This window comes from Oncorhynchus mykiss, chromosome 23 (assembly GCF_057628025.1).
Source record: "Oncorhynchus mykiss isolate SJ-2025 chromosome 23, ASM5762802v1, whole genome shotgun sequence".
Lineage (NCBI taxonomy): Eukaryota > Metazoa > Chordata > Actinopteri > Salmoniformes > Salmonidae > Oncorhynchus > Oncorhynchus mykiss.
Genome location: NC_143044.1, coordinates 32,768,704 through 32,795,856, shown reverse-complemented (window position 1 = coordinate 32,795,856; position 27,153 = coordinate 32,768,704). Strand labels below are relative to the sequence as shown.

At 43.1% G+C, this 27,153-nt stretch overlaps 1 protein-coding gene across 5 annotated transcripts in view; it reads right to left on the bottom strand.

The window, feature by feature from the left end:
* Positions 1-27,153, bottom strand: part of baiap2b (BAR/IMD domain containing adaptor protein 2b) — a 158,717-nt gene that overhangs the window by 102,044 nt on the left and 29,520 nt on the right. For all 5 annotated transcript variants that reach the window (XM_090217318.1, XM_036960473.2, XM_090217317.1 and 2 more), the window contains exon 2: positions 4,773-4,848. In XM_090217318.1, the coding sequence (XP_090073444.1) occupies positions 4,773-4,848 (76 nt within the window). The remainder of the gene's footprint in view (positions 1-4,772; positions 4,849-27,153) is intronic.

Sequence of the window (27,153 nt, the reverse complement as noted above, 5' to 3'; positions counted from 1 at the left end):
TCGGATGGGGCCACAGTGTCTCCTGACCGCTCCTGTCTCAACCTCCAGTATTTATGCTGCAGTAGTTTGTGTCGGGGGGCTAGGGTCAGTTTGTTATATCTGGAGTACTTCTCCTGTCCTATTCGGTGTCCTGTGTGAATTTAAGCATGATCTGTCTAATTCTCTCTTTCTTTCTCTCTCTCGGAGGACCTGAGCCCTAGGACCATGCCTCAGGACTACCTGACATGATGACTTCTTGCTGTCCCCAGTCCACCTGGCCGTGCTGCTGCTCCAGTTTCAACTGTTCTGCCTTATTATTATTGGACCATGCTGGACATTTATGAACATTTGAACATCTTGGCCATGTTCTGTTATAATCTCCACCCGGCACAGCCAGAAGCCTGGTTCCTCTCTAGGTTTCTTCCTAGGTTTTGGCCTTTCTAGGGAGTTTTTCCTAGCCACCGTGCTTCTACACCTACATTGCTTGCTGTTTGGGGTTTTAGGCTGGGTTTCTGTACAGCACTTTGAGATATCAGCTGATGTAAAAAGGGCTATATGAATAAATTTGATTTGATTTGATTTAGAGGCGTCACTACAGATCCGGGTTCGATCATGGGCTGTGTCGAAGCCGGCCGTGACCGGGGGACCCATGAGGCGGCGCACAATTGGCCCAGCGTCGTCTGTGTTAGGGGAGGGCTTGGCTTGCTGGGATGTCCTTGTCCCATCGCGCTCTAGCGATTCCTTGTGGTGGGCCAGGCACATGCATGTTGACTTCGATCGCTAGCTGTACGATGTTTCCTCCGACACATTGGTGCGGGTGGCTTCCAGGCGAAGCGAGCAGTGTGGCTTTGTGGGGTCGTGTTTCAGAGGACACATGGCTCACGATCTTCACCTCCCCCGAGGCCGTACAGGAGTTGCAGCGATGGGGCAAAACTGTAATTTCCAACTGATGAGAAAAAGGGGTATATAACAATACAAAAATAAGTAAAATAAACAAATCGTAGGAAGAAATAAAAAATAAAACATTTGACTGATACATATTGATGTGGAGTGTCAGAACTTTATTTAAACCGGACAGTGAAATAAAGTGTTACCCAAATACATCCTGAATCTAAGTGGGAAGATTTCAAATCTGTTCGTCTAGTTGAGTTGAGTTTTCTACAGTAATGCAATCATATGGGAATCATACCCCCAGAAACGCAGACAACAAGCTGATGCTACATTATTATATTCCTTTTCACTTCAAACACTAAGATTGAGAGCCTCAGCTCATTTCTGTCTCCATTTATACCTCTATTCCTGACCACTGTTTCACAAGCCTCCGTCTGCACTCATTTCCTTCCGTAATCTTTCCTTTATTAATTTTTCTTTCCATTCTCTACATTTATCAGAATAGTTATGCCGAGGTCACTGAACTGATAATAACCCACACGAACACCCCAGACTCCAGAGCCTAAAGCCGACAGCATACTACACTGTAGCTGGGTTCACTCAGACTGACACAACCAGGAAGAGAGACCGTTTCTCTCAGCTCTTCCTGAGCCCAACTTTGGTTAAGACTGGTTGGGATAGAAGAATGAGGGTGAGGGGCCAGAAGTGGGATTGTGCGGTACGGTAACACCTTGTGTGGATGGGCTAATTTAGCAATGTCCACAGAAATCCCAGCCAGCGACGAGCGGTGGAGTGTGGCAGGCCAGGTATGGCTGGATTAACTGGGAAGATATCTGAGAGCTTTGCTAGCTGGGGGATTGTGTCTGTGTGTGTGTGTGTGTGTGTGTGTGTGTGTGTGTGTGTGTGTGTGTGTGTGTGTGTGTGTGTGTGTGTGTGTGTGTGTGTGTGTGTGTGTGTGTGTGTGTGTGTGTGTGTGTGTGTGTGTGTGTGTGTGTGTGTGTGTGTGTGTGTGTGCGTCTTCAGTAAAGAGGATTAAACCTCTGATATGAAGCAGACAGCTGATAATATACAGACTGGAGGTGAGACACGCCATCCATTCCTCCCACCTATTCCAGAGTAAATTAAACACACACTCTAGGAGGAGTAAAACCGGTATAAACCAGATCAGGCTGCAGCTTGATGTGTTGAGTACTTCATCCATCTTCAACTCGCTCTTTTCCAAATCCACCATCCAACCCCCTTCTCTCTCACAATCCTTCCCTCCCTCTACTCCTTTATCAAATCCCTTCAGTCTTCACACTCAGCCTCTTTTTTTTGTTCTCTCCATCTCTCCAACACAGTTTTTCCCTGTTGAGACATCTCTCTCTGCCCCACCTTCAACATGATGCCCAGTTTAGATGTGTGTTGTGAAATTGCCCCACCTTCTATCGCCGGTACCAAAGCTCAATGATAAACAGAGTACCTGACTAAATACTAGTCAAAGCATTGCATCCTATTTAAGCACTACACACTATCCTATCCTCCAAAACCAAACACTCTGCAAACTGATCAAACAGCATCTCCTCTGAGGATAACTAACAATGTACGGCATTTCTATAGCGCTTTTCATAGAATCTCAAAGCGCTTCAACAGCAAAAAATAAACAAGCAATTTATCTGGACAGCTCAACCAATAGAGGCCAAGTCTTTGAAAGCTGCATCCTCCGAAGATGGAGGGTCCATTCATGGCTTGAGCGGAGAGAGCTGGTCAGAGAATGGTAGATGATGGTGATGGAGTTGTAGAGGGCAAGTCTGGGAACCAGCCTGAGTCTTATAGCCACTGGATTTCTCTTCCACTCTGGGTAGCACCCACTAACAGCAGGCAGCTCTCTCCCTGGACCATTATGTCAGTCAACAAAGCTCCAGGGATCTCCAGTAAAGTCCAGCACCACCTCTCCTTCCTTTATATCCTAAGAGAAAAGTCAGAACTGGCATATTTACAAATTCAGCTAGCAGATGGATGCCCACCAGGCGCCCTGTGGTGAGTTGAATGCTGACTGTGCCCTGTGCCTCTGCAACGGCAGACCGAGCCAGAACCCCAGTCCTTGCGCCTGCCTGGCATTGATGAAGTGCAAGTCCCCACCTGGGACCTGTTTGGCTAATTTTAGTCTTATCTATCAGACTACACTGAGTCCTCCTTTATTGGTCCTCGGGGCTTCCACAGTCATTCCTGGTTTTCGTGCACCTCTCGCTCTACCGCTTTCCCTGTTTCTCTCAATCCCTGCACTTCTATCTCTCTACCGCTTTCCCTGTTTCTCTCAATCCCTGCACTTCTGTCTCTCTACCGTGTTCCCTGTTTCTCTCAATCCCTGCACTTCTGTCTCTCTACCGCTTTCCCTGTTTCTCTCAATCCCTGCACTTCTGTCTCTCTACCGCTTTCCCTGTTTCTCTCAATCCCTGCACTTCTGTCTCTCTACCGCTTTCCCTGTTTCTCTCAATCCCTGCACTTCTGTCTCTCTACCGCTTTCCCTGTTTCTCTCAATCCCTGCACTTCTGTCTCTCTACCGCTTTCCCTGTTTCTCTCAATCCCTGCACTTCTGTCTCTCTACCGTGTTCCCTGCCTCTCAATCCCTGCACTTCTGTCTCTCTACCGTGTTCCCTGTTTCTCTCAATCCCTGCACTTCTGTCTCTCTACCGCTTTCCCTGTTTCTCTCAATCCCTGCACTTCTGTCTCTCTACCGCTTTCCCTGTTTCTCTCAATCCCTGCACTTCTGTCTCTCTACCGCTTTCCCTGTTTCTCTCAATCCCTGCACTTCTGTCTCTCTACCGTGTTCCCTGCCTCTCAATCCCTGCACTTCTGTCTCTCTACCGCTTTCCCTGTTTCTCTCAATCCCTGCACTTCTGTCTCTCTTCTGCTTTCCCTGTTTCTCTCAATCCCTGCACCTCTCTCTCAATCCCTGCACCCCCTCTCTCTCTCAATCCCTGCATCTCTCTCTCTCTCTCTCTCTCTCTCTCTCTCTCTCTCTCTCTCTCTCTCATATTGTACAGGCTTACTGATGAATAGAAACAGCAAGACTCTGTAACTCCAATGTATTCTTCTCTCCCCTTCTCCTTCCTCTGGCTGACCTGGATACTAGTTCTGTCCTGGATACCAGTTTTATTCCCTCAGCGCCGCTTGCCCTATTTCCTATTAGACTACGCTCCACTTACCCCCCCCCCCCTACACACACCTTCCTGGAGATATCTCAAAAGTGGTGTGCTCCTGCTCTCACCCATGTATCTACTCCACACAAACACCTGGATCACCACATCATATCCCGACTTGTGAACAACCAAAGGAATACAATACAAATGACTTGACTTGAAGATATGCAGGGATGGAGGGATGCTAGTGAGGTGGAAAAGAGGAGAAGAGAGGGCAAGATGTGGACATGAAACATTCTAACGTGACATTAAAGGAGGAAGGCATCCTGAGCCTCCCAACAAAGAACAGAAAACATCAAACAAACATCAACATTCAGGGGAGACTACACCTACTGACGGCTAGCTGGGAGTTAATTTGGTGTTTTAATCAATGTAGGGTGGGGACACAGTGAAGTCGTTCTCTGTTAGGGGTCTTTGCGTTCTCTTTTCCAAATAGTAGACTATCAAATCAGTCCATATAGTTGAAAGCCTGTCGGAGCATCCAGCAGTATCTTTCATAGCTAAGTCCAAGAAGAGCTCAGGGATGCTGAGGATGCTGACTATAGGCTACACACAGTTGCCAACGTGAGAAATATATCCCCAGTATCTGAGATTATTTCTAGTTCAGATAAAACAGTGCCAAGCGATATGGGTCTTTGCCTGTCCTCTGGACAGGAGGAGAGGAAGGGGGATGAGAAGGGGATGAGATAAAGGAAAAGAAGAAGAGAATGATGTACTCACTGGATAGGGCCTTCTCGTAGCTCTTCCCCATGGCCACAAAGTTCCGCAGGCATGGGTTGAACTGCTCCATGATGGACTGAAAAGAGAAATAACATGTTTTTTAGTCGACACGAGCAGCAATAAGCCTAGCAGAAGCAGTGCTCTACCCTACTCTGTAGTCTGCGCGCTCACACACTCACCACACACACACGTGCACTCATACACTGCAAGCAAGCCAACCAGGAGCACAGCCAACCAGGAGAAAGAGTGTAAATCGGAATCATCTACACTCATTCAGAAATCAGAGAGAAGGAGTGAGGGAGCAAAAGGGAGAAGGAAAGAGGTGGAGGGTGTCTTTGCACCTCACCTCTCCCAAAAATAAAACCTGGCTGTGGGTGTTGATGCCCGGGAAGCCTTGCTCAGGCTGGCTGGCTCTCTCTCTCTCTCTCTCTGGCTCTCTCTCTCTCTCTCTCTCTCTCTCTCTCTCTCTCTCTCTCTCTCTCTCTCTCTCTCTCTCTCTCTCTCTCTCTCTCTCTCTCTCTCTCTCTCTCTCTCTCTCTCTCTCTCTCTCTCTCTCTCTCTCTCTCTCTCTCTCTCTCTCTCTCTCTCTCTCTCTCTCTCAACTGTGTCATGTAATTTGTGCTAATTACTTTTTTGTGGAGCAGGGGCATATGAGGGTAGGAGGGATAAGAAAGGAGGAGGGAGGCGAGGAGGAGGGAGGAATAATTGGGTGACCAGAAAAAAGAGAGAAGGAGGAGAGTACAGGAGAGAGAGTGAGCGAGAGAGAACTTGAGCATGGTGCTGCTGGCCACAGCAGGGGTTTTGAGTCCCACATGGAACACTGTATAATGAATATGTGAAACACAGATCGATGTGGGTAAAAAGTAGTCTGGGTACCAGTCTGTTTAGCTATTATTCCACTCCTTGCCACTCCTGTCATGTTAAACATCTTTGGCATATGACATAAAGCACAAAGAGTGGAATGTTGGCAAAACAGACTTATACCCAGGCTAGGTATAGTATATATCTTGTTTGTTCAAGGAGATCCCCACATGAAAATACTATATATATACTATGGTCTAAGTACTATAGTTTTCACTGCAGTGTTTTTGTGAATTTTACTGTAGTATTTACTATAGTATTTACAGTGAACTATAAAATAAATACTGTAATAAAATAAAACTTGTATATACAATTTTTATTTTTATTTCACCTTTATTTAAACAGGAAGGCCAGTTGAGAATAAGTTCTCATTTACAACTGCGAACTGGCCAAGATAAAACAAAGCAGTGTGACAGAGTTACAGATAAACAAACGTACAGTCACAAAATAAAAGAACAATAGAAAAATCTAAGTACAGTGTGTGTAAGTGTAGAAGAGTAGGGAGGTAGGCAATAAATAGGCCATAGAGGCGAAAAATAATTACAATTTAGCATTAATACTGGAGTGATAGATGTGCAGATGATAATGTGCAAGAAGAGATACTGGGGTGCAAAAGAGCAAGAGGGTAAGTAATAATATGGGGATGAGGTAGTTGGATGTAAAATGTACAGATTGGCTGTGTACAGGTACAGTGATCGGTCAGCTGCTCTGACAGTTGATGCGAGATATAAGACTCCAGAGATTCAGAAGATTTAGCTTCAGAGATTTTTTGCAATTCGATCCAGTCATTGGCAGCAGAGAACTGGTAGGAAAATCGGCCAAAGGAAGTGTTGGCTTTGGGGCTGACCAGTGAAGTATACCTGCTGGAGTGCGTGGGTGTTGCTATGGTGACGAGTGAGCGGAAATAAGGTGGGGCTTTACCTAGCAAAGACTTATAGACGACCTTGAGCCAGTGGGTTTGGCGACAGATATGTAGTGAGGGCCAGCCAAGGAGAGCATACAGGTCGCAGTGGTGGGTAGTATATGGGGCGTTGGTGATAAAACGGACAGCACTGTGATAGACTACATCCAATTTGCTAAGTAGAGTGTTGGGGGCTATTTGGTAAATGGCATCTCAAAGTCAAGGATCGGCAAAATAGTCTGTTTTACGAGGGTATGTTTGGTGGCATGAGTGAAGGAGGCTTTGTTGCAAAATAGGAAGCCGATTCTAGATTTAATTTTGGACTGGAGATGCTTAATGTGCATCTGAAAGGAGAGTTTACAGTCTAACCAGACACCTAGGTATTTGTAGTTGTCCACATATTCTAGGTCAGAACCTTCCAGAATAGTGATGCTAGTCGGGTGGGAGGGTGCGAGCAGCAATCGGTTGAAGAGCATGCACTTAATTTTACTAGCATTAAAAAAGCAATTGGAGGCCACGGAAAGAGTGTTGTATGGCGTGAAAGCTCATTCGGAGGATCGTTAGCACAGTGTCCAAAGAAGGGCCAGAATGGTGTCGTCTGCGTAGAGGTGGATCAGAGAATCACCAGCAGCTACAGTGCCATCATTGATATATACAGAGAAAAGAGTCGGCCCGAGAATTGAACCCTGTAGCAAACCATAGAGACTGCCAGAGGTCTGGACAACAGGCCCTACAATTTTACACACTGAACTCTATCTGAGAAGTAGTTGGTGAACCAGACAAGGCAGTCATTTGAGAAGCCAAGGCTATTGAGTCTGCCGATTGACAGAGTCGAAAAGCCTTGGCCAGGTCGATGAAGACGGCTGCACAGTACTGTCTTTTATCAATGGCAGTTATGATATCGTTTAAAACCTTGAGCGTGACTGACGTGCACCTATGACCAGCTCAGAAACCAGATTGCTTAGTGGGGAAGAGATGGTGGGATTTGAAATGTTCGGTGATCTGTTTATTATCTTTTGCTTTTGAAGATTTTAAAAAGGCAGGGCAGGTGGATATCGGTCCATAACAGTTTGGGTCTAGAGTGTCACCCCCTTTGAAGAGGGGGATGACAGCGGCAGCTTTCCAATCTTTGGGGATCTCAGACGATACGAAAGAGAGGTTGAATAGGCTAGCAATAGGGGTTGCAACATTTTCGGGTGATCATTTTGGAAAGAGAGGGAGAGGCAGTACAAAAGCAGATTTCCATAACTTGGGGATTTCCTTAACATCAAGCGTGAGGTTAAAAATACATGTTAAGGGTGGGGGGGGGGGGGGGCAATGATGTCTGCAGCTAGGTATTGGAGGCGGGGGTCTAGTTCATTAGGGCCAGGGGATTTTTTTAAATCAATTTCTTTCTGGGCTTTACACACTTCTGAAACAGAGAAGGATGAAAAGGAGAACCTGGTGAAGGAGTGCACAGGGGTGTCAGGTAAATTCATAGGGGGCTCAATTATACCTTTGACCTTTTCAAATAAACTGCCTGTATCTAAAAAATGCGTATTCAAGGCTTTCAGAATGAAAGTCTTTGGGAAGTCTTCAAAAACACTATAGTGTTTCTAAAGAAATCAGCCAAGACCTCAGAAATAAGTCCTGGATTGTTCTTGGGAGCAATTTCCAAACGCCTGAAGGTACCACGTTCATCTGTACAAGCAATAGTACGCAAGTACTGTATAAACACCATGGGACCATGCAGCCGTCATACCACTCAGGAAGGAGACGCGGTCTGTCTTCTAGAGATGAACGTACTTTGGCGCGAAAGTGCAAATCAATCCCAGAACAACAGCAAAGGACCTTCTGAAGATGCTGGAGGAAACAGATACAAAATGACCTATATTCACAGTAAAACGAGTCCTATATCGACATAATCTGAAAGGTCGCTCAGCAACGAAAAAGCCACTGCTCCAAAACCGCCAGAAAAAAGCCAGACTATGGTTTGCAACTGCACATGGGGACAAAGATCATACTTTTTGGAGAAATGTCCTCTGGTCTGATGAAACAAAAATAGAACTGTTTGGCCATAATGGCTATAGTTATGTTTGGAGGAAAAAGGGGGATGCTTGCAAGCCGAAAACACCGTCCCAACCGTGAAACACGGGGGTGGCAGCATCATGTTGTGGGGGTGGCACACTTCACAAAATAGATGGCAACATGAGTGAGGAAAATTATGTGGACAAGTTAAAGCTTGGTCGCAAATGGGTCTTCCAAATGTACAATGACCCCAAGCATACTTCCAAAGTTGTGGCAAAATGGCTTAAGGACAACAAAGTCAAGGTCTTGGAATGGCCATCACAAAGCCCTGACCTCAATCCTATAGAAAAGTTGTGGGCAGAACTGAAAAAGCGTGTGCGAGCAAGGATGCCTACAAACCTGACTCAGTTACACCAGCTCTGTCAGGAGGAATGGGCCAAAATTCACCCAATTTATTGAGGGAAGCTTGTGGAAGGCTACCCGAAACATTCAACCCAAGTTCAACAACTTAAAGGCAACGCTACTAAATACTAATTGAGTGTATGTAAACTTCTGACCCAATGTGAATGTGATGAAGAAATAAAAACTGAAATTAATCATTCTCTCAACTATTATTCTGACATTTCACATTCCTAAAATAAAGTGGTGATCCTAACTGACCTAAGACAGGGATTACTTGGATTAAATGGCAGGAATTGTGAAAAACTGAGTTTAAATGTATTTGGCTGAGGGTGGTGGGTGAGTGGCTGAGGGTGGTGACTGAGTGGCTGAGGGCTGGGGGTGAGTGGCTGAGGGTGGTGGCTGAGTGGGTGGGTGGGTGGGTGGGTGGGTGGGTGGGTGGGTGGGTGGGTGGGTGGGTGGGTGGGTGGGTGGGTGGGTGGGTGGGTAGGTAGGTAGGTAGGTAGGTAGGACAGGGGTGTGCTCTTTCCTATAACCTGTAGGGATGACAATATGGTCTACACTTGCCATGTAGGTTTCTCACGAGTGGGTGGCTCAAATTGAGATATAGAGGAAGGAAATGGGTAGGGTATATGCAAATTAAACACTGTGGTATTTACTATAGTTAGAAAAGTGTTTTTGCGGACATTACTGTAGTATTTACTACAGTGTTTTTTTCTACAGTATACTATAACATTCTATAGTAAGTACTACCCATGACATAGGGATACTAGTGTGCATTATATAATTCCATAGTAAGTACTGTAGTATTCTATAGTAGACTGTAGTATTTTTTGGGTTCCAGCATGAGGGTTCCAGCATGAGCTATAATTATATTTAAATGGCTCATTGGAATTGACCATATCATTATTAGAAGGCCAGAGAGAATAAAATTATGGAATATGAAACCATGGAGGGGAAACTGAAATAGAAGGGTACAGCCAGGAAAGTATTGTGCGTGTGTGATAATGTGTACGAGAGAGAGACACACAAGATCAGGAAATGTGGTCCATGTGGTAACCAAATGTGGTCTAGGTGGTAACCAAATGTGGTCTAGGTGGTAACCAAATGTGTTCTAGGTGGTAACCAAATGTGGTCTAGGTGGTAACCAAATGTGTTCTAGGTGGTAACCAAAGCAGGGTTCAACCTCTTAATCCTTGCCTGGATAAAACACACACACACACACACACACACACACACACACACACACACACACACACACACACACACACACACACACACACACACACACACACACACACACACACACACACGCACACACACACGCACACACACACACACACACACACCAGAGTATTGATCTCGTCAGTCAGAACACCATTCTGTGGTATACACCAATTACCTGCTTCTACCGGGGCCGGGCCAAGGTCACCTACCTCTGTCTTGGAACACTCCCATCCCCCACCTACACCCTGGTTCTCCTCCTCTTCCACAACAACAACAACAACAAAAACAACAAAGCCCACAGACCTGTTGATGTATATGTATGCCCACACCATAGCCCACAAGTGGATGCCTCAGCACACAATAAGCAAAGGTGGGGAATGGAATGAGCGGAGGCAGAGGAGTACAACCTCTCTCTCTCTGTCTTTGTCTCTTTTTCTCTCTCTCTCTCTCGTTGTGTGGAGGAGCAGTGAGTCACCCTCCTCCACAGTCCGAGGCGATCTGTCCTTTATTATGTTACTTTCTCTTTCTCTCTTACAACACCCAGTTTGGTCCTGCGGCTTTATCTACAGTGCCTTGCGAAAGGATTCGGTCCCCTTGAACTTTGCGAACTTTTGCCACATTTCAGGATTCAAACATAAAGATATAAAACTGTATTTTTTTGTGAAGAATCAACAACAAGTGGGACACAATCATGAAGTGGAATGACATTTATTGGATATTTCAAACTTTTCTAACAAATCAAAAACTGAAAAATTGGGTGTGCAAAATTATTCAGCCCCTTTACTTTCAGTGCAGCAAACTCTCTCCAGAAGTTCAGTGAGGATCTCTGAATGATCCAATGTTGACCTAAATGACTAATGATGACAAATACAATCCACCTGTGTGTAATCAAGTCTCCGTATAAATGCTCCTGCACTGTGATAGTCTCAGAGGTCCGTCAAAAGCGCAGAGAGCATCATGAAGAACAAGGAACACACCAGGCAGGTCCGAGATACTGTTGTGAAGAAGTTTAAAGCCGGATTTGGATACAAAAATATTTCCCAAGCTTTAAACATCCCAAGGAGCACTGTGCAAGTGATAATATTGAAATGGAAGGAGTATCAGACCACTGCAAATCTACCAAGACCTGGCCGTCCCTCTAAACTTTCAGCTCATACAAGGAGAAGACTGATCCGAGATGCAGCCAAGAGGCCCATGATCACTCTGGATGAACTGCAGAGATCTACAGCTGAGGTGGGAGAATCTGTCCATAGGACAAAAATCAGTCGTATATTGCACAAATCTGGCCTTTATGGAAGAGTGGCAAGAAGAAAGCCATTTCTTAAAGATATCCATAAAAAGTGTCGTTTAAGGTTTGCCACAAGCCACCTGGGGGACACACCAAACATGTGGAAGAAGGTGCTCTGGTCAGATGAAACCAAAATTGAACTTTTTGGCAACAATGCAAAACGTTATGTTTGGCGTAAAAGCAACACAGCTGAACACACCATCCCCACTGTCAAACATGGTGGTGGCAGCATCATGGTTTGGGCCTGCTTTTCTTCAGCAGGGACAGGGAAGATGGTTAAAATTGATGGGAATATGGATGGAGCCAAATACAGGACCATTCTGGAAGAAAACCTGATGGAGTCTGCAAAAGACCTGAGACTGGGACGGAGATTTGTCTTCCAACAAGACAATGATCCAAAACATAAAGCAAAATCTACAATGGAATGGTTCAAAAATAAACATATCCAGGTGTTAGAATAGCCAAGTCAAAGTCCAGACCTGAATCCAATCGAGAATCTGTGGAAAGAACTGAAAACTGCTGTTCACAAATGCTCTCCATCCAACCTCACTGAGCTCGAGCTGTTTTGCAAGGAGGAATGGGAAAAAAATTCAGTCTCTCGATGTGCAAAACTGATAGAGACATACCCCAAGCGACTTACAGCTGTAATCGCAGCAAAAGGTGGCGCTACAAAGTATTAACTTAAGGGGGCTGAATAATTTTGCACCCCCAATTTTTCAGTTTTTGATTTGTTAAAAAAGTTTGAAATATCCAATAAATGTCGTTCCACTTCATGATTGTGTCCCACTTGTTGTTGATTCTTCACAAAAAAAATACAGTTTTATATCTTTATGTTTGAAGCCTGAAATGTGGCAAAAGGTCGCAAAGTTCAAGGGGGCCGAATACTTTCGCAAGGCACTGTATCACCCCCCACCACACACACACACAGCTATGCTTCTAACCACACACACACACACACACACACACACACACACCTTTTCTCCTCTCCACTTCATCAGTCAAACCTTTTCCTGACAGAGCTGTCAGACGACACTAATGAAGGGGTCTCAACTTACTGTTGAGAGTTCCAATTGAAGAATACACAAGGTGCAAGTTCGACATTTGGTTAAGCATCAGCAGCTTTTCACTGACTGACACTCACTCAATTAGTCATGTCAGCTAACACTTTTTAGATTGGTAAGTTAGTCTAGGAAGTTATCTTAGCTGAATACCGACAGGGCATGCAGGGCCCAAGGGGCCCCATTGATTTTGTTAAGGGTCAGACACACCGATAAATCTGACTGCCGATAGGTACTTAGCACCTCAGCCCAGAGTGTCTGCAGTCAACTTATTGTTTTTCACATAGAACAGCTTTAATTTCGATATGCTTCATTTAAATACTCCAGGCCACAAGGTGGCAGTAGCTTGTTTGGCTTGTGCCTGATGTAGCTAATGAAAGCTAACTAGCGAGCTGCGCTAATGTTGTTGCTAGCTAGCTAGAATTTGTAGTAAGCTTTTGTTGATACTAACCAGATGGCCACAACTAAATAACTAGCGTAGCTAGCAATCACAATGCATGTTTTCACCATGGTCTGTAGGGTCCAGGTTGTGGGCCCGACTGTTTTCTACACTGAGTATTTCCAACCCTGACAGTCTTTCCTGAGACATTCTGCAATATATGTCAATTGCACTGACACAATTTAAACTTAGTCTTGAATGATGCATACCAAGATATGCCAGAGATACAACTCAAAATGCCGGCTCACCAGGATGAACAAAATCGCAAACCACTTTTTTGTTCAAGCCCCCAAGAACACACAAAAAAATTATCATCTGCACATTTATCACTCTAGTGTTAATGCTAAGTTGCAATTATTTCGCCTCTATGGCCTATTTATTGCCTTACCTAATCTTCTACATTTGCACACACTGTACATAGATTTTTCTATTGTGTTATTGACTGTACGCTTGTTTGTGTAATTCTCTGTTGTTGTTTTTGTTGCACTACTTTGCTTTATCTTGGCCAGGTCACAGTTGTAAATGAGAACTTATTCTCAACTGGCCTAACTGGTTAAATAAAAATAAATGTAAAAAAACACATTGCACACACACAGTGACACCACACACCAGTGACAAACACACATCCCCTGCATATACAGTGGGGTAAAAAAGTATTTAGTCAGCCACCAATTGTGCAAGTTCTCCCACTTAAAAGGTGAGAGAGGCCTGTAATTTTCATCATAGGTACACTTCAACTATGACAGACAAAATGAGAAGATAAAAAATCCAGAAAATCACACTGTAGGATTTTTACAATTTTTTTGCAAATTATGGTGGAAAATAAGTATTTAGTCAATAACAAAAGTTTATCTCAATACTTTGTTATATACCCTTTGTTGGCAATGACAGAGGTCAAACGTTTTCTGTAAATCTTCACAAGGTTTTCACACACTGTTGCTGGTATTTTGGCCAATTCCTCCATGCAGATCTCCTCTAGAGCAGTGATGTTTTGGGGCTGTTGCTGGGCAACACGGACTTTCAACTCCCTCCAAAGATTTTCTATGGGGTTGAGATCTGGAGACTGGCTAGGCCACTCCAGGACCTTGAAATGCTTCTTACGAAGCCACTCCTTCGTTGCCCGGGCGGTGTGTTTGGGATCATTGTCATGCTGAAAGACCCAGCCACGTTTCATTTTCAATGCCCTTGCTGATGGAAGGAGGTTTTCACTTAAAATCTCACGATACATGGCCTCATTCATCATTTCCTTTACATGGATCAGTCGTCCTGGTCCCTTTGCAGAAAAACAGCCCCAAAGCATGACATTTCCACCCCCATGCTTCACAGTAGGTATGGTGTTCTTTGGATGCAACTCAGCATTCTTTGTCCTCCAAACACGACGAGTTGAGTTTTAACCAAAGTTATATTTTGGTTTCATCTGACCATATGACATTCTCCCAATCTTCTTCTGGATCATCCATAGCAAACTTCAGACGGGCCTGGACATGTACAGGGGGACACGTCTGGCACTGCAGGATTTGAGTCCCTGGCGGCGTAGTGTGTTACTGATGGTAGGCTTTGTTACTTTGGTCCCAGCTCTCTGCAGGTCATTCACTAGGTCCCCCTGTGTGGTTCTGGAATTTTTGCTCACCGTTCTTGTGATCATTTTGACCCCACGGGGTGAGATCTTGTGTGGAGCCCCAGATCGAGGGAGATTATCAGTGGTCTTGTATGTCTTCCATTTCCTAATAATTGCTCCCACAGTTGATTTCTTTAAACCAAGCTGCTTACCTATTGCAGATTCAGTCTTCTCAACCTGGTGCAGGTCTACAGTTTTGTTTCTGGTGTCCTTTGACAGCTCTTTGGTCTTGGCCATAGTGGAGTATGGAGTGTGACTGTTTGAGGTTTTATACTGATAACAAGTTCAAACAGGTGCCATTAATACAGGTAACAAGTGGAGGACAGGGGAGCCTCTTAAAGAAGAAGTTACAGGTCTGTGAGAGCCAGAAATCTTGCTTGTTTGTAGGTGACCAAATACATATTTTCCACCATAATTTGCAAATAAATTCATAAAAAATCATACAATGTGATTTTCTGGATTTTCTTTTCTCATTTTATCTGTCATAGTTGAAGTGTACCTATGATGAAAATTACAGTGGGAGAATTAAGTGGGAGAACTTGCACAATTGGTGGCTGACTAAATACTTTTTTGCCCCACTGTAATATGCACACTGAAACTGACAAGCAAATTCCCTCAGGTGGATGGACACGCAAACATGGACAAACCATGGACAAACTCTCCATACACATGCAGACATACACCCACACCACAATCAACCGTCACCAACGTTTACCTAGTTAAATGGTTTGTTAATTAATTGATGTAATCAAGGCTTCTGTACACCCACTGAAGCAGAACTGGAACTAGACTTTCATTAACTGCTCTGTACTCTCTTCTCTACTGTATGCCCTAGAGTCTTAACACACACGCGCGCGCACACACACAACACTCACACTCACATTCTTAATAAATATAACCACTGACAAATTCATAGACACACCGCAAAACATTTCCTGAAAATGTACAGTAACTTACTGACAGCATTTGGCCAGTAAGTTACTGTCATCTATTTTTCAGTACAGCTACTCTAATCTATTTTATGGTTACAAAAATGTTACTTTAATCTAATTTACAGTACCAAGTAAGTTACTGTAATCACATTTACAGTGCCAATTACAATATATTACTGTAATTACCCAATGACATATTACCCAGTGTTCTTTGCAAGTTTTCATTTGCATTTAGATCACTTAGTGAGTGTTCTTGCTATTGTCCAGTGTGGATCAACCAATATGGATATTAAAAGAAAATGCATCAAAGTCATAGCAAGTAAAATGTTTCTATAACTGTTACTAAGACTGTTGTTATAGTTGATACACTGGTCTACACAATTATTGTAATAATAACAAGATATGTTATGATAAATCTCTTACCATCTCTGGAGAGTGCCAATGCATTACCGAGATATTCATGGTAACTTGAAGGCCATTTTCATATAAATTACTATAATGTCAAAGAAAGAAACACAGCACAATACTGTACAAGTGACTTATAAACTGTAAGAAAGTTATTTTGAACAGTATTTTACTTTTTAAAATATGCAAGCATGTTGGCTGCTAGGCATTTGTACATTACAGCATATTAATGAATGCTAGGTGTTTTATATCACTTGACCTTCAAGAGGCCTAAACTAAGGCTTCCAAACGTGTTGTGATTACTGGGCAGAACAGATCAAATGGACCGTGTTAAATATTCTACCATTAAAGGTTTACGACCTGCCACTCTGATCTGTCCCCTTTATACATTTAATTGTTAGAAAACTACTACCACAGATCACGTAAACGTCCCGGTAGCCTTTTGAGTGACTAAGATATTACCCATAATATCTTATAGGTATAGAAAAAAAAATGTTACGTCATTTTTCTCTCATGGCTAACTACCAAGAAGTTGGAAAGGTTAGGCTGACTGTTAACACATTTCAAGGTGTGCCTTGTAATTGGCTCTATTTGAGTCCTGTACCAGTTAAAATGTCATGAACAGTCAAAGTCATGTTCTTCATTTAATGTAATGCTCTTTGTGTAACAGTTGTTAAAGTACTATGTGAATTTCACCAGGTTCATATATCAATATGTTGTGTTGATTTGTTATGCATGCCTGCATCCTGGGAGAAGGGGAGTGTGTACTTACGTTTTGCCCGGTGTGCTCGTGCTCAAATCATTTTGATGCACTGAGAGAGGTAGGCACGCTTTTTCTGTCTTCAGAAAAGTTTGATTCTTTTAAGTACAAAGTCATACACACAGTGTTTTGTTCATGAATAATGTTGTATATTTAGAGGTTACTCATAAGTGGATGGTATTGTTAAGATGCACTTGTAATTGTACTTTTTAGGATGATGTCAATATTCTGAATTCAACATGTGGTTAATAGCTAGCTAAGGTATTAGCAGGCTATTGTATGTGTGAACGATGGCTAGCTCCTCGAATGATCCCAATCCCTCCTATTGTGCATCTTTTGTAGAAAGAGGCGACGATTCTCAGAACAGATGTGCTCTACAAATGTTGTATTTTCTTTTGGATGCAGGTATGTGGTTTTATCTATGTAAAATATGTTATGTATAATAAGGAGAGAGTGTATTAATTTTTATATTCAATAATCATTTTGATGCACTGAGAGAGAAAAAGGCGACGATTCTCAGAACATATGTGCTCTACAAATGTTTTATTTCCATTTGGATGCAGATGCAGGATGCAGAGAGTCAGTTCTGCTTGATTAAAACTACCTGATCTCCAAAGTCCACGTTTATAGTCTGTCAACCACACACAACGCAGAGTTACAGCGGTGCAGTATAGCACCGGCTACATTTGGATCAAACAAGAGTATGATGACCAAAGTATGAAAAATGACTGTTGCTTCTACATTGATAAAGTTTCAATAGAAAGTTACTGGTCCCCTCCACCATGTGAAACACTTAAATTCAGGATGCTGGATTATTAAGGGGAAAAGGTGAAATCACCTTAACTCTCATTTTAATACACCAATGGTAACATGATTTTCTCTTAGCTAATTCAAATAAGTACCGACTTGCAACCAACATCAGAGAAGGCATGTTTTCAGAGGGGTGTGGTTTAAATAGCTTGATAACTACTCTACTGGTGGAAAAATTTGACTGTAGGGTGTCAGCAAATATAATTGAAAGTTTACACCATTCATCTATGGCAATGATACTTATATATTTCCATCTGTATCTGGTGATAGCTAGTTACTGGCTAGCTAGGTCTTCAGCCAGCATGGAACAAAAGGGGGAGAAGGGTCACTCAAAACTCTGACACAGTTGTCATGTTAATACATCCGTCACTGCTGCTGTGAACCTCATTACGAGAGATATAAAAAATGGCGAGCTCATTAAATTTTTTTTAACCAACCTTTATTTAACTAGGCAAGCCAGTTAAGAACAAATTCATGTTTTACAATGACGGCCTACACCGGCCAAACCCTAACCAGGACAACACTGGGCCAATTGTGCGACGCCCTATGGCACTCCCGATCACGGCCGGTTGTGATACAGCCCGGGATCGAACCAGGATCTGTAGTGACACCTCTAACACTGCGATGCAGTGCCTTAGACCGCTGTGCCACTCGGGAGCATATATAAGCTCCCAGCCCAATCAGAAGGAGCCAGCGATTCTTCCCCCACCACAACATTTTCCAACAATGCACCATAATTTACAGTATGCTGCATTTAATATACAGCAAAACAGCAATATAGTTCTATTTGTTGAATTACATGGAAAACCTATAAGCAATTGCTAATAGTGAGTATGCAATTATATATTAGAGCAGACCAACTGTTTGATTAGAGCATTTCATTTGTTCACAACGAAAAGGGAAAGGGAAAAGGGGAGAAAGGAAATTGCACCAGCATCTAACCCAAGATGTATAATAATATCCTCAACAAACCCACCACTCCTTCTCACTACTTTGGCCCTAACTGATCCTACACCAGGCTGTTGGCCTGAGAGGCTGCAACCTCTTCTCTCAAAACCCTCTGTAGTAATTCTGCACTAAAATATATGACACCCCAAAATGTATTTGCTACTACTATCAATTCAATCTTCTGGGATTTTCTTTTCATCTGTGCGGTACAATTGAGGACCATCGCAATAAACGCCAAGAAGCCAACCTTACTAAAGCACAAACTGTTTAGGTCACTCTGTACTTGCCTACTACTCACAGGGACCCTCTCAGGCTCCCTTACCCTTTATCCACCATCCTCTACTTTCCTCTCTGCCTCAGCATGTGACACTTTCTGAACTGCTCTCACCCTGGAAACTTAAACCTGTCTCACTCGCATGGAACATTTCTGATCCCTGGCAACATGACCACCCCCACAATTGAAACACACCACTTTTCCCACCATAATGACACACTCCTTTGTCCTATGCTCTTTTGTACACTTCTCACACCTCGGAATCTCCCTTCTACATACTGCTGCAACATGACCATAATTTGGCACCTGAAACACCGTAGTGTGTTCGGAAAACATGCTCTCATAGGATATCTTACATACTCAAGCATGACTTTATCCGGCAAACACATTGCATCAAAACTCAGAAGGACAGACAGTGTCTCCTCAGTCTCGTGCTCACTGCTGGGTCTGCGTCGCATCAAACAGTGCGCATCACAGACACCGGGGATCCTCAACTTCGGTCAATTTACCTCAACGCCACCCCAGTTATTAATCCTTTCAGTGGCGCTCTGCTCTGGAGAGCAAAGCAGGGAAGAGCTCTCGTCCTGAGTCACGAAACGCGTAGTGCCCTCTCCTTCTGGGCAGCAGACACACAAAGAAATCCACAACAGTCCATTTCGGGATACTTTGACTGAATTGACAGAACCCAACTCCTTCTTCACGCAGTCTGAAACCACAAACAGGTCGGCCAAAATGGATAGATCAATGTTCTCGATGAATCAGAGTCACCCCGGGCATTTCCCTGATCATTGGGGTGAGCATTGTCGTGAAAACTTCCTCTATTTACCAAATCATGGGAGCAAACCACACACACAAGTCAGAGTTAGTTATCAAAGTCCATCTTTAATTATATGAGCTCTATCACAACCCTGTGACTCTCAGATTGATTCAGTGTCTAACCATGAATTCTCTGAGAGCCCCTTCCACATTTCAAATGAGGTCCTTTATAGTAAAGACACACACACAGGATAAGACAGCATAGACATAATTCATCGTTCAGCTTTGTCTCCTTTCCCAAACCCAGAACCATAAACCAATCCTCCATATCAACAGGCATATATCAAATTGTCATTTAGATACAACCCACTCTAAATGCAAACTCCTGGACAAACTCACGGAGAGGAGGGTGAGGCTATAGTTTAAGATAGAAACAACACTGCAACCCTTCTTTCCCCACTAGAAAAGGTAGGGAGTAAAAGATATGTTTACACATGATGACACTTTGACCTCTCCCCTCTCAGCGGCCCAGGCAACTTAGTTTTGACATAGAACAGATAACTGCAACCTCACCACAGAATTACACAAAAATACCATTCTGATGAGAATTAACTTACACATATTTGATGAATATAAAACATCTTACATATGTTACCAACAAATTCTGAATCTTCCCTAACAGCATCCAGGGCATTTCCCTGATCATTGGGGTGAGCATCCGGGCATTTCCCTGATAATTGGGGTGAGCATCCGGGCATTTCCCTGATCATTGGGGTGAGCATCCGGACATTCCCCTGATCATTGGGGTGAGCATGCGGGCATTTCCCTGATCATTGGGGTGAGCATCCGGGCATTTCCCTCATCATTGGGGTGAGCATCCGGGCATTTCCCTGATCATTGGGGTGAGCATCCCGGGCATTTGCCTGATCATTGGGGTGAGCATCCGGGCATTTCCCTGATCATTGGGGTGAGCATCCGGGCATTTCCCTGATCATTAGGGTGAGGCTCAGAAGCCTTTACTTCACCTGTCTGCGCAGATTTTTCCTCTTCATTTTGTTCTGGTCATATTTCTGAGAGTTCACCAACTTCTCAGGGTTTTCAGGAAAGGAGCATGTAGTTATCTGTCCTGCACTTGACTCAAAGGTGAATGTACGTGGCTTGTATTTCACAGACATGGGTTTGTACCTCCTCCCCATCTGTTAGATCAGAAGTAGATTTTGAAGCTATACAGATTTTGTTTATATTGACTTTGTTTACAAACATTGGAGCTTATATTTGGGGTTCTGAATTTATGTCCCTTTAAAGCCAGCTAATCATGGGCCCAGAGAGCCAGCTCCAGAAAGCCTCTCCTGCTTAGTTCCAGTCTCACACAAATCAACTGAAAGCGTCCGACACGGCAACCGCCAGTTATCATCCTAGTGCTCTTGTATATGCTAATAAGGGACTTGCCTAATTCAGAAAGGAGTTTCCCCTCACTAAGACACACACACACACACACACGTATGTCAATTAATGTTAACATGGCTGATTCCAGCCTAATCCATTCTCAATCAGCAACACAGCTCGTTCATTTAGCAGGACTAAAACAGATTAAACTATAAACACCTACACACAAACATTCTCTCGCTCGCTCCCTTTCAGAAAGCCAATATTTGAAGAGATTTTTGTACAGAGTCACACAAAGCTTTTTAAGGAGAGGCGTAAGCCTTATGTTTGCAGTTCTAATTTGGCTCATGTGCTTTAGCCATGTATTTACATTTGGCCTTGTGTTGAACCATATCTCTAATTGGTCAAGCTAATTAAATATAGATCAAATATAGATCCATCTAGCCTAATGAAAGTTGGAAATGGATTCTCAATGATACCAAATGCTCTGTAAAAAGTGGGACGGCATAACTGTTCGTCAGAAGTGCTTTTACTGATGGGAATGATCGAAAACTACACTTTGGCTCGTTCAACCTACTGTATTCAATTTGTCTGTAATCGAAAAATGTATTAGTCAGATCAATGTGATTTTAAAATTGAATGAAAGCTTAAAAATTGCTTTCAACACCACATGCATAATATACGCATTGACTAGCGGTGGGGCAACGTAGCGGCGGCAGCCTATCAAAGGAGTTGGCGGCGTGGCCTATTGGGGACGTGGCTTTCCATTTGTTATTTTTGCCCACCCGTGAGAGTGAATGTCATTCTAGTTCATCTGGTCTATTGTATTTGCTGTTCAACTGTGATCTATGGTACTGATGTTGTGGTTACTAAATATAAAATATTGTGTAAAAAGTAAGTTATTTCAAGTTGGTTGACATGGAATTGAAATAATTGCTTCTAACCCAATTGAAGAAATGTTGATAGGTAATTCAATAGTCAAAAACAAGAAGAAAAATGGGTTGTATTTACATTAAATATTAGTTAGCATTTGTTCTTATTTTAGGTTTAGCCAAAGAGGAAAGGTAGGTTTGCATGGCATTATATACACTAAATATACAAAAGTATGCGGACACCCCTTCAAATGAGTGGATTTGGCTATTTCAGACACACCTCTTGCTGACCGATGTATAAAATCGAGCACACAGCCATGCAATTTCCATAGACAAACATTGGCAGTAGACTGGCCTTGCTGAAGAGCTCAGTGACTTTCAATGTCATAGGATGCCACCTTTTCAACAAGTCAGTTCTTCAAATTTCTGCCCTGCTTCCCCGGTCAACTGTAAGTGCTGTTATTGTGAAGTGGAAACATCTAGGAGAAACAACGGCTCAGCCAAGAAGTGGTAGGCCACACAAGCTCACAGAATGGGACAGCCAAGTGCTAAAGCGTTTAAGACTCATCTGTCCTCGGTTGCAATGCTTACTACAGAGTTCCAAACTGCCTCTGGAAGCAACATCAGTACAATAACTGTTCATGAAATGGGTTTCCTGGCCGTGCAGCCGCACACAAGCCTAAGATCATCATGCACAATACCAATCGTCTGCTGGAGTGGTCTAAAGCTGGCCACCATTGGACTCTGGAGCAGTGGAAATGAGTTCACTGCAGTAATGAATCACACTTCACCATCTGGTAGTCCGACAGACGAATCTGGGTTTGGTGGATGCCAGGAAAACAATTATCGATTATTATAATAATTATTATTAATAATTATAATTAATTATTATTTTCCAATTTGTTCAAGAGATTGAGAGAGGGGTTAAGAGGTGAGGAGACATCCACAGGTTTCACAGTAGAACAGAGATAAAATACCCCATACTGTGTGTCTGAGGGTGTGTATGTGCATGCATGGGTACGTGTGTGGAGTGTACGTGTGTTAGTGTGAGTTTGTGTGTGTTCATGCATGCGTGTGCACATGCTTGCAGGTTGCTGCTGTTACTTGACCACATGTGCAGGAGGTACAGTACTGAATAGATACGGAATACAGAAGCAAAAGCAACTGAATTCAGAGGAAGAGTGTCTCATTAAGCTACAGTCTCTCAAAAACAGAGAATTCTGTTCTAAATGGCATCCTATTCCCTACACTACCCCCTAATGGTCCTGGCAAAAAGTTGTTCACTGTATAGGGAATAGGCTGACATTTGGGATGCGTGAGGCTGCCATTTGGGATTCAGCCTCTGTCTTTGTTATGCTAATGTATTTAGCTGGATGAGGAAGAAGGAGATCTTTGTATTATATTAAAGATGCGTTTCAGAGGTTACGTATACTTTTTATCTAGTAGATCTGAAATTAGCACTCACAAGTCAAAACAGGTCCTCAAAACTTCATCCAATTGTGTACAATGCCATCCATTGTGTATGATATGTTACATCTTGCAAAAAAATACAATATATTATATACATATTTTTAAAATATTAATATATAATATATTTATTTTTATATATTCAATTCGTATAATATGTTACGAATTACAATTCATACAATATGTTCTGAATTCGTAAGCATTAAGATCCCGTTCTATCTTTTTAATCACAACAGTGCATGGATGGATAGGTGCACAGCAGATTTATGGTATCCTGTAGCACAAACTCCAAAAAGTTCTGGGACACTGTAAAATCCATGGAGAATAAGAGCACCTCCTCCCAGCTGCCCACTGCACAGAGGCTAGGAAACACCGTCACCACCGATAAATCCACGATAATCGAGAATTTTCAATAAGCATTTATCTACGGCTGAACATGCTACCCCTACCCTGGTCAACAGCTCTGCACCCCACACAGCAACTTGCCCAAGCCTCCCCCATTTCTCCTTCACCCAAATCCAGATAGCTGATGTTCTGAAAAAGCTGCAAAATCTGGACCCCTACAAATCAGCTGGGCTAGACAATCTGGGTCCTCTCTTTCTAAAATGATCACGCAAAAATGTTGCAACCCCTATTACTAGCCTGTTCAACCTCTCTTTTGTATCGTCTGAGATCCCTAAAGATTGGATAGCTGCCGCGGTCATCTCCCTCTTCAAAGGTAGAGACACTCTAGACCCAAACTGTTACCAACCTATATTTATCCTACACTGCCTTTGTAAATTTGTGATCTAAATTTGTGATCTGTTTGTTAACCAAGTTAACAAACAGATCACCGACCATCTAGAATCCCACCGTACCTTCTCCGCTGTGCAATCTGGCTTCCGAGCCGGTCACTGGTGCACCTCAGCCACGCTCAAAGTACTAAACAATATCATAACCGCCATTGATAAAAGACAGTACTGTGCAGCTGTCTTCATCAACCTGGCCAAGGCTTTCGACTCTGTCAATCACCGTATTCTTATCGGCAGACTCAATAGCCTTGGTTTTTCTAATGATTGCCTCGCCTGGTTCACCAACTACTTCTCAGACAGAGTTCAGTGTGTCAAATCGGAGGGCCTGTTGTCCGGACCTCTGGCAGTCTCTATGGGGGTACCACAGGGTTAAATTCTCAGGCCGACTCTTTTCTCTGTATACATCAATGATGTCGCTCTTGCTGCGGGTGATTCTCTGATCCACCTCTACACAGACGACACCATTCTGTAGTCTTCTGGCACTTCTTTGGACACTGTGTTAACAAACCTCCAGACAAGCTTCAATGCCACACAACACTCCCTCTGTGGCCCCTCTGGACGGTTCTAACTACAAATACCTAGATGTCTGGTTAGACTGTAAACTCTCCTTCCAGACTCACTCATTCCAATCCAAAATTAAATCTAGAATCGGCTTCCTATTTGGCAACAAAGCATCCTTCACTCATGCTGCCAAACATACCCTTGTAAAACTGACTATCCTACCAATCCTTGACTTCGGCGATGTAATTTACAAAATAGCCTCCAACACTCTACTCAGCAAACTGGATGTAGTCTATCACAGTGCCATCCGTTTTATCACCCCCATATTAAGCCCCATATACTACCCACCACTGCGACCTGTATGCTCTTGTTTGCTGGTCCTCCCTTCATATTTGTCGCCAAACCCACTGGCTCCAGGTCATCTACAAGTATTTGCTTGGTAAAGCTCCGCCTTATCTCAGCTCACTGGTCACCATAGCAGCACCCACCTGTAGCACGCTCTTCAGCAGGCTTCAGCAGGTATTTATTTCCACCTTTCCTTACAGTTCTCTGCTGCCAATGACTGGAACGAATTGCAAAAACCACTGAAGCTGGAGTCTTATATCTCCCTCTCTAACTTTAAGCATCAGCTTATACAGCGATGCAGCTTAAGCCCCACCCTCTTCAACATATAAATTAACGAATTGGCGAGAGCACATGAACAGTCTGCAGCACCTGGCCTCACCCTACTAGAATCTGAAGTCAAATGTCTACTGATGATCTGGTGCTTCTGTATAAAACCAAAGAGCGCCTACATCAGCACCTAGATCTTCTGCACAGATTGTGTCAGACCTGGGCCCTGACAGACCTGGGCCCTGACAGACCTGGGCCCTGACAGACCTGGGCCCTGACAGTAAATGTCAGTAAGACTAAAATAATAGGGTTCCAAAAAAGGTCCAATTGCCAAGACCACGAATACAAATTCCATCTTGACGCCGTTGCCCTAGAACACACAAAAAAAACGATACATACCTCGGCCTAAACATTTTACATTTACATTTTTTTTTATTTAACCTTATTTAACTAGGCAAGTCAGTTAACAACAAATTCTTATTTACAATGACGGTCTACCCCTTCTACGCCATCCAAAGGAACTTAAAATTTGACATACCAATTAGGATTTGGCTAAAAATACTTGAATCAGCTATAGAACTCATCGCCCTTTATGGTCGTGAGGTCTGGTGTGGGACAAACACTAAATTGAGACTGCATGCAGAATTCTGCAAAAATATCCTCTGTGTCAAACGTACAACACCAAATAATGCATGCAGAGCAGAATTAGGCCGACACCCGCTAATGATCAAAATCCAGAAAAGAGCAATTAAATTCTACAACCACCTAAAATGAAGCGATCCCAAAACGTTCCATAACAAAGTCATCACCTACAGAGAGATGAACCTGGAGAAGAGCACCCTAAGCAAGCTGGTCCTGGGGTTCTGTTCACAAACACAAACAGACCACACAGCGCCCCAGGTCAGCAACACAATTAGACCCAACCAAATCATGAGAAAAGAAAAACAGATTACTTGAGACGTTGGAGAGAATTAACAAAAAACACTGAGCAAACTAGAATGCTATTTGGCCCTAAACAGAGAGTACACAGTGGCAGAATACCTGACCACTGTGACTGACCCACAATTAAGGAAAGCTTTGACTATGTACAGACTCCGTGAGCGTAGCCTTGCTATTGAGAAAGTCCGCCAAAGGCAGACCTGGCTCTCAAGAGAAGACAGGCAATGTGCACACTGCCCACAAAATGTGGTGGAAACTGAGCTGCACTTCCTAGTGACACATATTTCCCTCAGATTACATAGGCCCACAAAGAATTTGAAAACAAATCTAATTTTGATAACCTTCCATATCTATTGGGTGAAATACCAGTGTGCAATCACAGGAGCACGATTTGTGACATGTTGCCACAAGAAAAGGGCAACCGGTGAAGAACAAACACCATTGTAAATACAACCTATTTATTTTTTTACTTTAACTATTTGCACATAATTACAACACTGTATGTAGACATAATATGACATTTGAAAGAGAGAGAGAGGCACAGAGAGAGAGGGACAGACAGGAGATTTTTCCGGAAGTGAGGTTTTGGGGCCAATCAATAAACTGGACTTTAAAATGTAGGACAAACATCCAATTGAAGCCCTACATGGAGGATTCCGTCTGGAAATTCTACAAATCCAAAGAAATACACCAACTAATGCATATAGGGCAGAATTAGGCCACTTTCTAGTGGTAATGAAAATACAAAAAAGATTTTGGCTACACCTAAATTCTACTCCAAATTCAAGTCTCCAATTTAAAGCACTTCAAACCCAAGAGCTGAGCCCAGAAACAAGCCCTTTCAGTCAGCTGGTGTTGGACCTAACCAACCAAACTGACACCAGCACTGCTTCAAAAGAAAGAATTCAAATAGACAGAATCATGAACCAATCAAATTACTCATATTTATAACATAGGAAAAACAAAACAAAATTCCAAAGCCAACTAAATTGCCATCTGGCCCTAAACAGAGAATGTGAATTGGCTGATTATCTCTACTCTGTCAGAGATATGAAGCAGAGACAGATCTTTACCAAGTACAGGCTGAGTGACCACCAATTGGCAATAGAAACCGGCAGAGATAAAAAGGC